This window comes from Limulus polyphemus, unplaced genomic scaffold (assembly GCF_000517525.1).
Source record: "Limulus polyphemus unplaced genomic scaffold, Limulus_polyphemus-2.1.2 Scaffold20, whole genome shotgun sequence".
NCBI classification, from domain to species: domain Eukaryota; kingdom Metazoa; phylum Arthropoda; class Merostomata; order Xiphosura; family Limulidae; genus Limulus; species Limulus polyphemus.
The window spans coordinates 1,800,799-1,814,706 of record NW_013665630.1 but is presented as its reverse complement, the minus strand read 5'-3'; the positions used below and the strand labels follow the sequence as shown (position 1 = coordinate 1,814,706).

General features: G+C 35.1%; 1 protein-coding gene across 1 annotated transcript in view; it reads right to left on the bottom strand.

Moving 5' to 3' along the window:
* The window catches only part of LOC106458096 (protein atonal homolog 8-like), a 22,010-nt gene extending 9,770 nt beyond the window's left edge, over positions 1–12,240 (bottom strand). Inside the window, exon 1 of the mRNA XM_013917554.2 lies at positions 10,866–12,240. Within this exon, the coding sequence (XP_013773008.1) occupies positions 10,866–11,786 (921 nt within the window). The 5' untranslated portion in view covers positions 11,787–12,240. The remainder of the gene's footprint in view (positions 1–10,865) is intronic.
* Between the last annotated feature and the right edge of the window lie 1,668 nt (positions 12,241–13,908).

Below are 13,908 nucleotides of genomic sequence, written 5' to 3'. Positions count from 1 at the left end.
GAGCGGATAAAATCAAAATGTAAAATCTGGTTTGTCAAAATTCAACCATCTTATATGAACATCGTAAGATTTTTATTATTATTATTTCTCTGCCTATAAATTTGTTCTTGAGAAATGTAGATATAGAGGAGTCTCTGGCTGAGTAGTACTGCTGAAGCGGCAACTTGCCTACTTCACGACTTTCACGTGACAGCAGCAGAGTCTCTCTAGATAATAAAACCAGGGAGCCTAGGTTCGTTTCCATATTGCCATAACCGTCGGTAACAGCTGGACTGCATCAGTATTGTTGGTAGACGGAAGTTTCAGCACGAGCCACGTGCACACAGAGGACGACAGAGCTGTGCGTGTTTGGAATGAAAGCACATGTAGAACCAAGAAATCGATTGCAGCCACAGTAGTAGGACACACCAAGTGGTTACAGAGAATATCGTTGGCTTTCAGTTAGCCCTCCATACAAAAGTGGAAATCTATGTTGAATTGTTTTTTTGTTGTTTTCTTCAAAGTTTACTTTCAGAAGAGGCTTTTGTATCTTACACTCACTCTTGAAATGAAACACCTGTTCAGGACGGGCTAAGATAATTAAGCTCTTGTATTTATGGCAATCCTTTTGCATATCGTCATACAACTACAGCGTAATTACAAAATATGCTGTCCACCAAGAAAACTAAAACCACTGCAAATACTGCACAGGGAACTTAGAAAATAAATTCCAACACCGAATAATCGTGCTTTTAGTAAGGAAGGTTTAATATGCAAAACTAAACATGTTTAATAAACACAAATGAGTCAAAACATACTTCATAACTGGTGATTTTGTAATCAATGCTTAACTCATTTACTTGGGTTAGCCAAGGATTTTAGGCCAAAGTTATTTTACAAACCAGATATTTCAAACTAAGAGTAAGAAGAAAAAAAATTGATGCGATGAACTGATAACTTATGTTGTGCGTTAAGAACTGGGTAGTTTCGAAACACAAATTTACGCGTGATGTGCGTAAAATTTTATATTCAGCAGGGTTAAGAATCAAACTTTTCACTCAAACGAACCAGTAACTAAAATTCAAAGGAGTTTGTAACTAAAACCCACTCAAATGAACCAGTAACTAAAATTGAAAGAAGTTTGTAACTAAAACCCACTCAAATGAACTAGTAACTTAAAATTTAAAGGAGTTTGTAACTAAAATCCACTCAAACGAACCAGAAACTAAAAATCACTCACATGAATCAATAATTAAAACTCACTCACATGAATCAATAATTAAATTATATTTATATACAAGATAGCTAGCTACTACTGCTGTTGGAACATAGTGGAGTTACTCACCTAGAGGAGTCATTAACGAAACTTTTGTAAAGTGTAATAAATATCCAAACTCATCAGTTTTGTTATTGGTTTTTACCATATAGTATTATATACAAGATAGCTAGTTACTACTGCTGTTGGAACATAGTGGAGTTACTCACCTAGAGGAGTCATTAACGAAACTTTTGTAAAGTGGAATAAATATCCAAACTCATCAGTTTTGTTCATTGGTTTTTACCATATTGTATTATATACAAGATAGCTAGTTACTACTGCTGTTGGAACATAGTGGAGTTACTCACCTAGAGGAGTCATCAACGAAACTTTTGTAAAGTGGAATAAATATCCAAAGTCATTCAGTGAAACTTACACACACAAAAATCCAAATAGTGGTACCAGCAAACGTGGTCTTGTAAGATGGAGTAACGAACCAAAAACGTCACATTGTTAAGTTACAAAAACGGATTTCATTTAGCGTTCGTGTAAACAACCAAATACATTTTTCTCGGTGATATGAATAAACAAGGTTTGATATTATGGATTCGAAACTAATGTTTCTTAAAATAAACATCTTAAGTTTTACAGAGTTGTGTTAGTAACTAGTACAGTTTCTCGGAGAAAGATCACACAGAAGAAACAGTCTCGTAAATCTTACTGATCGGAGCGGGGTTTGTCGATAAAACTTATTACAAAGACGTTAATAAAGTTTCGAACAAATGAATGAATATTCTGAAGCTCGCAAACAATAGTCAAAGTTTTAGGCAGTAATAAAAGTTCCCACAGAAAAGTCATAATTTCATACTGATTGAGTAGCATCCAAAATTCGACAAGTTTCAGAGAACAGAATCATTAAGTAATTATATCTACATACGAAATCTCTTGACCCTTCTACATATATATGCACACACACATACATTAGCATAAGTATTAGAAAACGATACAAAATAAAGTAAATATCGTGTTATATACAATTCTTGGCTCTATACAATTATTTGCTAAGCATAACATTACTTGATTGATACAAACGCCTACCCCCACCCCCACCCCCCACCCCCACGCTACCCTGTACTTTTCCTTTTCCGTTGCTGAACTTCTATTGTGAACTTTGCAGTTTTACCGTTTCAAATGTTTTTGTTTTTGACCCAACTTTAAAAAATGGCCGCTTAGTAATTTTTTTTTTTTGCTTGTGTTCGTATTGTCAGTGGTACATGAAGAATGCCGTTTGTTACTGACTGGAAGTAAAAGTACGGTGTGTTTTCTATTATTACTTCTCGTTGTCGTCAAATGATCATATTGTTTGATATTATTGCTTGTGTTCGTATTGTCAGTGGTACATGAAGAATGCCGTTTGTTACTGACTGGAAGTAAAAGTACGGTGTGTTTTCTATTATTACTTCTCGTTGTCGTCAAATTATCATATTGTTTGATATTATATTTTAAAAAAATGTTACTGTTTAAGCTTACGAAATATAAACATTTTTTTTACCGTCTTTATAATTCATAAACACACTGGGAAATATCTTGGTGTATATAAAAAAATATCTCAATATGGACTTTCCTCGAATATATATATAAAGAAACACCCACTACATAGCCTTCTGCGTTCTGTGACAAAATTACAGAGGCACATGTGTTCTTCCCCGCTTCTCCCCGTAGCAAACCTCCTCTCTAAACTAAACACACAGGGTCCTGGAGCGTGGGCGCGCGCGCCAGATGTTCGCTGTGGTAGAATTATCGATTAAAGCAGAACCATTAGAACCTACATTCGTTTAACCGTACTCAAGTAAGACGCAACATTTCAGGAATATATTCACAAGTCCTAGTTCACGAAATATACATATTGTAAATTACATATCAGTATCATGTTATAGTTTTACCAATATCCTTATTATATTCTGCATATTTGTATCAATACTCCTAGTATGGTGATAACATTAAGCTTATCTAACCCTAGTTTGTAAAGATCTCCAAAGACATCAGAGATCTTGACAAAGAAAAACCAAACAAACGAACTTAACCAGCTAGCTCTTGCGATAAATATGAACATTATACCACCTTGTCCCTCTTCACAATTTAGAAATAAGCCACACAACATATCTTCATTTCCGTGGGATAAACACAAAGGGACAGTGTGATGTAATTATTAGTACTGATGGCAAATAGAGCATAAATCACTCTCAATAATCATTCACAGGGCTTAAAGAGATGGAAAAGGGACAATCTTCTCTAGCAGTTTTAAAAAATTCAAAAAGCAACACTTTTATCGTTAATTATTCGATTAAAAAGTTCACAAACGGTTAACCTGTTTGTATAGGTACTTAAGGATCAAACACTGGTTACTCTATAAAAGTACACTTACACAAAAATTAACCACTTCCCTAGATCTAATGAAAAGTGAAGTAACAAGCACAGTTAGTCCTCAGTCCTTTGGGATAAATAGTTTTAAACATAAAACTGTTAAAGAACAATCCAAATCGTTCATAACTTCTTGAAGGTGAAAGCCAAAAGTTGATTTCTTCCTTACAATTAGAAACAAGTAAGCGATGAAATACCATTTATCCTACATCCGGGAGATAAGGAGACTGCAAAAAAAAAAAAATATTTTCTCTAGCTGTGGTTGAAACGGGATTTTGAATACTACCTATCTTCAATAGGTGGGTATTGCAAAAACAAAAAGACAATCCTTTCCCTAGATCTGATAAAAATGGTGTTTTGAACGCCATATATCCTCAATTTGTGGAAATAAGTAAAATGCAAAAATATTACCTTTTCTCTAGCTGTGGTTGAAACAGGATTTTGAACACTACCTATCCTCAATAGGTAGGTATTGCATAAAAAAAAGACAATCCTTTCCTTAGATCTGGTAAGCATGGTATATTGAACACCATATATCCTCAGTTTATGGAGATAAGTAAAATGCAAAAATATTTTCTCTAGCTCTTGCGACAAAACAAGGTTTAAGCACCTTGTATCCTTAAACCTTATTATTAACATAATATATAGTATTTGATTCACCCCAGCGGTGGCAGTAAATCATGAATAGAATACCAGCCATCAGATAGAAATAAATAATGGATTTCCTCAACATTTTTTGTTAGAGATCAAAGTCTCTTTATGCAAAAGCAGATAGCAAATAAATGATAAATTCACTATCCTTTGTTTGTCAAGGGTGAAACTCTCTTTACCCAAAAACAATTACAAAAAAAAAGACAATTTCCGAAAGGTCATTTAGAACACTGGTGATATGTCAGAGGTGAACTTTTCTAACTACAATCAGTACTAGGATATGAAAAATCAATTACTTAGTCCTTCTGATAAGAAGAGGCTAGATTCAATCTGTCTTCAGTCCTTGAGGGCAAGCAGATGGTATAATTATTATTCAATTACTAGCATTGGTGATAAGTATGGATAAATCATCATCAATCCTTTATCGTTGAAGAAGCTAGATTTCAACGAGGTTATCCATTCCCTAGCACCCACTTGCTGAGATAAAACACCACCTATCCTTAAAAATAGGGAACAAGACAATTATATAAATGATAATCTTGGTGATAAATTACAATCCGAGGACTATGCAACTATTTTGTTGACGATAAACAGGAAATAAAAATGTTTTTGTTTTAATAAAATGTCAGGGATAAAACACTATTGATTTATATCTACTATTTTATCATTAACTTAATATTATGAATGAAAAATAATTTATGATCAATTCTTAGGGATAAACAGATGGGTAATCAGCAATAGTGGTAAGACAAATGTAAAGTACAGCTTTCCTTGAGGCAAACTAGAACATAGATCGTCCACTTTTAGCTCTTTGTCAGAGAGTAAACGAGGTCCACCTTCAAAACAAGAGAGCAAAACTATTATTCATTCTTTAAAAACTGGTAACTAACATTGACAAATTCTGACTCAAATTTTAGTTATCTTCATTCAAGGGAGATAAACTAGTACCAAATTTTTTTTTCAGTTCTTTGGTGACAAGTCACAGATTAAAATCCATATATTGTTCATTTGTTTGACGTAAACAATTCTCAAAAAAACATATATCGCCCAGCTAATAACAATACATAGATTAATAAAAATGTAAATTGGACTACATTCGTCTCTTTAGGAAAGGATAAATAGAAAATGTATAATTTACAGCAAAAACAAACACAGCGATTAGTTAGCCCTGATAAGGTATTCAGAAAATAAAAAATCATTCGTCTTTATTTGCTTGAGACAAGAGATAACAAAATAGATCATATTTTTCCTATTACTCAATGATGATATTTCAAGGATACTTCATTTGTTCTCAGTTCTTGAAGAGAAAAAGCTAACCCACACACCAGTTGATGAAAAGATGAGGACACCAGCACCAGGGCATCTTCTTTGAGGAAATTGCTCAGGTGGGAATGTTTAGTCATGCATGAAGACTGGTGCCTTGGGGCATTGTACCATGAGCACGAACACCTGGCAGAAAACACGCCATAACCAAGTTCCTCGATCCCCTGGGGGGATTCACCTGCTACATGTTAGATGAAAAGAATTATTGGTTGCAGCTCCGGGATTAACCACGACGAGTTAAGCCTGATCGTGAAGCAACCAACTTTTGTACACAGCTTACGCCTGTTTTCTTCAAAAAGTGCGGACAACGCCACCTTACTGTTTGAACGACTTTAAATAACAATAACATACTACATTTAAAGGTTCGGTGAGTCACTCTTGAGATTCTAACATAAATCTTTAGGTTTGTACGTATTAAGTAGTAGCATATTTAGTGCTTATTAAAATAATTCTTTCAAATGTTAACATCTGAACATCAAACAATATATATATATATATGTATCGAAAGCGTCTATCCTGAAGAATACAAGACCACCTGTTGAATGCTTTTAAGGATTAGCTTTGTCTTCTTTACTTGATCCAATGTGCTGGTTTTATGAAAAAGGAAAAACAAAATGTGGATATATATCTTCGAGATGTGCTAAAAGTTAAATGTTTTTTTACTGAATCAAATACTGTACAGCTAAACGCCCAGCTTTTCGCACAAAAGAGACACATTAAAGTATAAGCTTTCTAAACAGATAAAGTATGTGGAGATGAATGGTGTGTCCGTTTTCGAATATTCACGCAAAGCTAAACAAGAGTCATCTGTACTAGCCGTCATTAATTTGTAACTGGTAGACAATCGGGATGCCAGCTAGTCACCAGCGCTCACCATCTACTTGGGCTATTGTAATCAAATAACGGAATTTTACCGTCATTCTTATAACGCACCCATTGTCTCGAAGTGCGAAGCGCAATTTCTTTCTTGTTACATGTGACGCTAACCATGGAGCCTCAAATTCACAGTCCGGCACGCTAACCACTTGACCACACCCAGCCCAGAGTTTGTTAAAAGGATACGTAAACGTGTGCTGAAAGACAAATGAAACAAAAACAATGGATTTCGGCAGAGTAACGTAAACGCATGGCCGAATTAAAGGGGGTGGGGTGGATGGGGGAGAAATGGGTGCAATTACCCCTGGTCCCCTGAATAAGGGAAAAATAAAATAAAAAATACACAAAAAACCGAATGTTTCATTGAAAAACATGTTTGCTACTGTGCCGCTATTGACAACAGCGATTTTAATCGTTTCTTATAAACTACTTTTTTATTTTTTCATTGATACATTCTTACAGCTTGTTCTTTCATAAATATTTACTCGGCCATTTAACAACAACAACAAAAATCATTGTCATTATTTTATATTTATTAAAATTATTAGAATAAGTATTTTGTATATTATTTACCCATCGCTTGTACTTATGTATTACTCAGACTTAGTTAACAAATAATTAAGAGTAACAATTACAAAAAAAACGACGTTTTTTTGTAATTGTTACTCTTAATATACCAGCACAATGTGTCTTAAAAGGAATTATGCATTTGATTTACTTGTGAAGTTTAGATCTAATCCCCACCACCTCCCCAAAATACAAAATATGTCCCGGACTCCCAAGTCCTTAATCCAACCCTAATAGACAATCAAATAAATGTATTTATCTATCTATCTATATACATATGCAAATATCAATGTTTGTCTGAGCATAATATTGCTCAATCTAAGTATAATTGTAGTTATATACAATGGTGTAGTTTATTCTTGTACTGTTTCGTTCTTGCAAGCTAAGTTCTTCTAGTGCTTTTAATCATTGACAAGGAAGGAACTTTTTTTCTAGCTACAGCATTTCCAGTCGACTGTATTACAGACAGACTTTAAAAGGGTAGATTGGCCTGACAAAAAAGAAGCTTAGCCAAGATTGCCCAGATGTTACAGGACCAGATCAAAGCACAAGTGCCTTTGGGTGGGCCGACGGGCACCTGCGACGTTATCGTTGGTGTGCGTTCTCACGCCTTTGGTACTGAACACGTGCGGTCCAGGCCAGTCCATCTGGCCCTCGTCGGACGACGGGAAAGTAGCAATGGCGCCAAGCAGCCAACGACCGCCGAGCTGACCCCGTAAGGCCACGTGCGATTTCGCTCCCCACAGCGTGCGGCGCCGACAAGCTTGTAGCCTCGGGGTTTCGAGTTACGCCTGGATCGAGTAAGGCAAGAAACAAGTGGTTGCTTTAGTCAGGGCCAACTTTCTGAATGGCTGTTTAACAAGCCGTCTTGTCGACCAAGAATGTACCGTATGATGCCACAGATTCAAGGCGGCACACATGCAGTGCAACTGAGACTGTAAAATAATCTCTTTCAAAAACTGCTTATTTTATGTCAGCTATGTTTAAGGTTTGAGTTAAGATCTCAAATTTACTATAAGAGCTCAAACACACATTTTTATGTTTAATTTCAACAAATACAAGGAAAAATCACATTTTTAATTATTTGTTTAATTACTCAATTTTACTGTTTGATTATCAAATACATGTAGAATTTGGGTCACCTTTAACACTTTTGTTTGTTTATAGTTTATCACAAAGCTACACGATGGGCTATTTATGCTGTGACCATCACGGGTATCGAAATACGATTTTTAGCGTTATAAGTCCACAGACTTACCGCTGAGCCACTGCGGGGGGTGGGGGTGTCACCTTTAACAGAAGTGCTATGCTAAATTAATTGTGATATCCGCTTTCCATCTGGTGGTTTGAACAAAAGGTGTGATAACAAAATCAGCTTTTTAAAAACAAATCTGATTTGATGTTTACGTGCGGTAATTTTTTTGTTACAAAAACTTTTATAGCTTGAACGCGTATCAAATCAATAAATATACGATGACTGTCTGCAGCAAACTTCTGATGTTTTGTATGCATGAGCATAAATTTACACAAAAGCTACCTACGCTCTGACCACCATGGGAAATCGAACCTCGAATTTTTAGTGTTATAAGTCCATAAACTTACCACTGACCCCTATGGGGCATACTGGCGTCTGTAGACTAATGACGCTGGTGGTAAACACAACAATACGTTGCTTGTAATGTTATTCTTTTAATTTCTTAATCTTAATAGTTTTGAATAAAAAGCATTAACATATATATATATATTAACAAATCTTGAAGTTGATTTTAGAATAATTCATCAAGCAATGGCATAACATTTGAAATACTTTTTTTTTGCAAAAAATAAAAAAAAGATTTGCAAGTACATAATGTTAGATATAGTTGGCGTTGTTTTTTTACTTTACAAAAACGTATATAGACTTCATTTAATAAAAAACACTCCAGTTTTACAACTATACTTTTTAGAATGGGTGAACTGCATGACGTTCTGAAGAGCTTAATACAGAAATCTGGCCAAACACTCCTTACTAGGTCTAGTTTGTGAGATGATGCCGAAAAAAAATGGTTTTATGTACAAAGTATTAGTTCCTTTCATTAGCGTAGTAATTACCAACTCTATAATTAGTTCGAGCTGCGTTGTTGAGATTCTGCTTGAGAATAATAACGCAACACCAATATGAGTACGTATCTCCTCTACCTTAACCGTTCTTGTACACAAAATTATTACCGAAGTTTAAACAGAAGCGGATCAACGGCGGTTATATCACTTGGCGAATAGTGAAGTGACATTCAGCGCCATCACATGACTATTGATCTTAAATATCGCTTTTATTTGTTTCTGTGTAATACACACATATACAGAGATAGAGATTTCTACTTCGCGTTTTTTTTTCTACTGATCGTTGAAAATATCTTCTTATGCCCTTACGGATTTTTTTCGAATGGTTGACCAACCAAAAGATCAGCTTATACCTTGTGAATACGAATCTTAGTGGAAATCAAACAAATTGAATGTACTAAAGAACTAATTAATCTCGGATTAATTAAAAAATATATTACTTAGATAGTTAAAATTCATAAAAAAATAACGTAATGTAAACACTTACGTAGCTAAGTGTGCATCTAAGTCTAAGCAAAATTTAACTATAAACCAACTGTTAAAACAGTTAATGTTGCCATATTGAAACAAACACACACGCGCGTACCAGCAACAACACCGATTTGAAATTTGATTACACGACAGATTATTTTATCGTTAAAAATAATGTTCGATGGCTTTATATTGGTTAAGTGAAATATTCGTATGGGCTAATATCTTATATGTTTTTATATTATTTTGATACAAAAAAATAATAATAAAAGCTAATAGATCTAAAGTGAAAAACAAAAAAGCAAACACGTAGGCTGGTTTGTCTTTTTTTTAGCCGTCATAATAAAGAATATAGCCCAGCTGTCGCATTAACACCTACAGTTCCGAAATTAAACTCACTATACTTTTCCAAACAGTGACGTTAGGTAACTGGGTAGACCGTGAGATATCAGAAACTCGAACGTGTCATCACAACAAACTAAACTCCAAAGTTTCATATTTCACCTCCTGATCATGACTTTAATAAACAAAACACCATGCTCCACGTTACTCTTGGCGGCAATTCTGGGCACATAATACTAATATCATAATGCCGTTTAATGCTCACTGGTTGATTAATATTTGTAAATACTTATGATTTTTTCTAAATCGTTTTTTTATTTAACCTTAAAAAAATTTTGATCACATAATTTTATAACATTTAACAGCAAAATAATAATACACTAATAAAAAACCTGTTAAAATTTATTGTAATTAAGCTCTTGAAGACAGAATTGTCACAAACAAGATAGTCTTAAAGTATACTACATAACATAAGAATTTGTTACTGGTTTTTTTTTATGGGTTAAAACTTTTTAAAAGTTAGTACCATAGAATAGTTTGTTATAAACAGCTAATTCTATTAATCAAATCATCAGTGTCCGTCTGTCCGTCCACAATTTGTTTTCATAAAAAATGAAAGATGGCGCCACATGTCACATACGCAACTTCAAGCTATAAACCACAGTGTGTGAATTAGGGCTACACTAGGATTTATGCTCAATTAATATAAGATAGATTTTTGTTTGTTTGAATTCGTTTTTTTAATGCTTCTGAAAGATATGAAATAAAACCAAAACCAAAATTTCCGTTAACTGGCTTATATTCTCTGTTCGTAGATTACACACGAACTTAATGAATTTCTTTAAATTTAATAACATAATATTTTTAATTAACTCACCTTTGATCTCCTGCGTGCCCTTCCTTCGGCTTGAATGGTTCGAGTGCAGAGATCTACACAATCAGCAAATGTTGGCCGACTTTGCTCACGGCTGTAATCGAGATCGTTCAAACAGGCTAGAGCCATGATATAGGCACAAGCAATCTTCAAAATGGCCAGCTTGGACAACTTCTGGCTATCGGCATAAGCCGGAACAGCCCGCCGAAGGTTTTCAAATGCTGCACTGATCGTATGAACTCGTGTCCGTTCTCTAGCATTGGCCTCTATTCTCCTTTGCCGACTCAAGTTTTTGTAGTTTCTTGGCCGCTGAGACGCTGTAAAGCGTTCTGCTAGGGCAGGATGTATACTGTCCTCTTCACTAGGTGTAGGTTCCAGCCTACAAAGATCCTCATGTGGCTTGTTTGTGGCCCCGTCCAGGTTGAACTGACTGATACCATTTCCAGTTAACTGGTGTTCTTGTTGGAATGCAGGATGGCGCTGAGTATAATGGTGCACTGATAAACCTGAAGGTCCTGCTTCATCAAAAGAAGAGCATGAAGCTCGCGAATTACGGACTCCTTTGGACTTCAGTCGTTGGATTACACTCTCCCGAGACTCTGTAAGAGAAGAAGTTGAAGCTCTGGACAGACTGATATCAACGGCTGTTGGACTAGGGTCAGGGATGCAACCACTGTCACCACTAGACGGACGGTCAGTAAAGCCCTGCTCTGTGTCGCTCCCGTCACTTTCCCAACGAAATTGCTTCATTTGTAAGATCTCTCGCCTCCTCCTGGGCTCAGACGACTTTCGCTTGTTCTTACGGCTAGATCCCGGGGTCAAAGCTCCAGCCAAAGTTCTCAAGTCCACTCCACTATCGTCACTCATGGCATCAGCTTCTGCTACCCTATTCACGGGCTCTGCAGTAGCGGAATGGGATTCCATGAAGTGTGGGGTAGGAGTTTGGGTTCTTCTGCAATGAGTAAACAACCGGTAGACAGCTAAGAGTGTACAGTTTTCATAAATTACACAAATTTCCGAGCTAGAAACAAGTTATGCTCAACGCACATAACAATGTTAGCACATGTAATCTTTAGTAGAGCTAATAAAGTTCTTTTGAGTTTGACTACTGCCTCTGAAACTTGGTGTACAACTCAAATCCAAGCTTCATCAGTGACCATACTAAACAACCTGTCCTGTGTTATAAGCCACGTCGCGTTCCTAGCTGAGATAAGAGAGAACTGGCCCTCTTTCTTCGCATACTCTACACTACAAGGACCCCTTCTGAACTGCTTGGGGGATGCGGAGTGTCGCTGAAGTCGCCATGGTAACGCCGGCGCGTGACCAGATGTGCTAACATGCGGCCGTCACGCACTGTGCCAGCTGACAACCTGCAGCGCGTGCCAAGCTGAATCGCACTCACCAACCTACCGAAAAATAGTTGTTACTTGTGTGTTATGATGTGTTCTTTAGAAGCACTTGTTCAGGTCGTACCGGAGAAACTAACCGAACAGTACTTCGACTTATCTCCGAAAAAAAAAAGGTTTATAAATCACACAGAAATGTTAACCTAGACTGATGGCTTTCTAGTGTAGCTTATATATATATATAAACAATTTTGGTTCATTCGAAATGCTTCCTTCGAGCCCTTGAAAAACATTGCATTTCACTGGGGTATTTTTATTTCATTGAAAGCTCCTCTATCATCAACAAGCTGTACCCAAGCTAGCTGTCAGCGTGGGTTGTTCGTTAGATCTTTTCAATAATGAAAGCTAAATTTGCAGACATTTTGATGGGAAAGCAATAGATTTTTACACAACTAGCATACTTGTACAGTGGTATCAGAAGAGCAGAAAAAAAAAATGTCACTGCCAAAATGATAATTAGTTTTAGAAATCATTGATAATATGGAGAAAAATTTACGATAGTCATATCTTTATGTGAACTAAATATCTCAAAAAAACGTACTCAAAAGTTTTCGATGAAATTTGACCAAAGGTCAGTTTAAGCTGTAATAGCATGAACTGCATTACGATAGAAAGAAAAAAGGCGAGGTCGTAGAAAAGGAAGTGATTTTCGTGACTTCAATTTGCATCGAATATAGCTGGGTAGAAGTGTGGTCGTCATAATTCATTTTGAATATTGATTTTCTTTACATTACTTTGTACAGCTAATTCGTACTACATTTTTTTTGAAGGTTTTTTCATCAAACAAACCAAAAAGAAATGATATCTAGGTAGAGCTGTCTGACAGCGTTTTTCCCAATAATATATTAGTAGTTCTGTCAAACTTTTTTTTCGCTGAAGTAGATCTACTAAAAACAGATATTCATACATTTGTCTCTTGTTCACACAGATCAATAAATACATAATGATTTACATGCAGGATAAAATCTTAAAACACATACAAATTTATAAATATATAAAATTCTGTGTATACACGAGGATTGATATTACAAATTGTATGTGCTTAAAATATGATATTTACATGCATATTTATAAACAAATGAAAAATGGATCTATATTCACAATGATAAGTGATTGCCTTTGGAAAGTATACATACACACATACACGTTTTTTATAAGCTTACATACAAGTCTAAATCTACATAATAAATATATATGTATAATGTCTCTCTCTTTACATAAAATGTAATTCAAGATGGTTTCTCTTCGAGATGAATATGTGTAAGAAAACTCGAATTTTATGGGGTTTTGTTTTTTACTCTTCAGTATAAAACTATACAAACCAAAATTTGTATATTTTATGAAAATTTTAAACGTAAATTTACTACTTTTCAAAAAAGTGTTTAATTATTTTCTGGTTTTTATCGTTTATATTGAAAAGTAGCTTGTGATGTTACGAACGCGGTAAAATAAAAAGAAATGTGGTAAATAAAGAACAGTTTGGTAAAAAAAATATTCAAGTTTTTGTGTGTGTATATATAAATACACACCCACCCACCCACACACACATATATATATATATCCTTACAAACTTCTCTAACTCAAAACTCCGTATATATATATATGTGTGTATATATATATATATATATATATATATATAT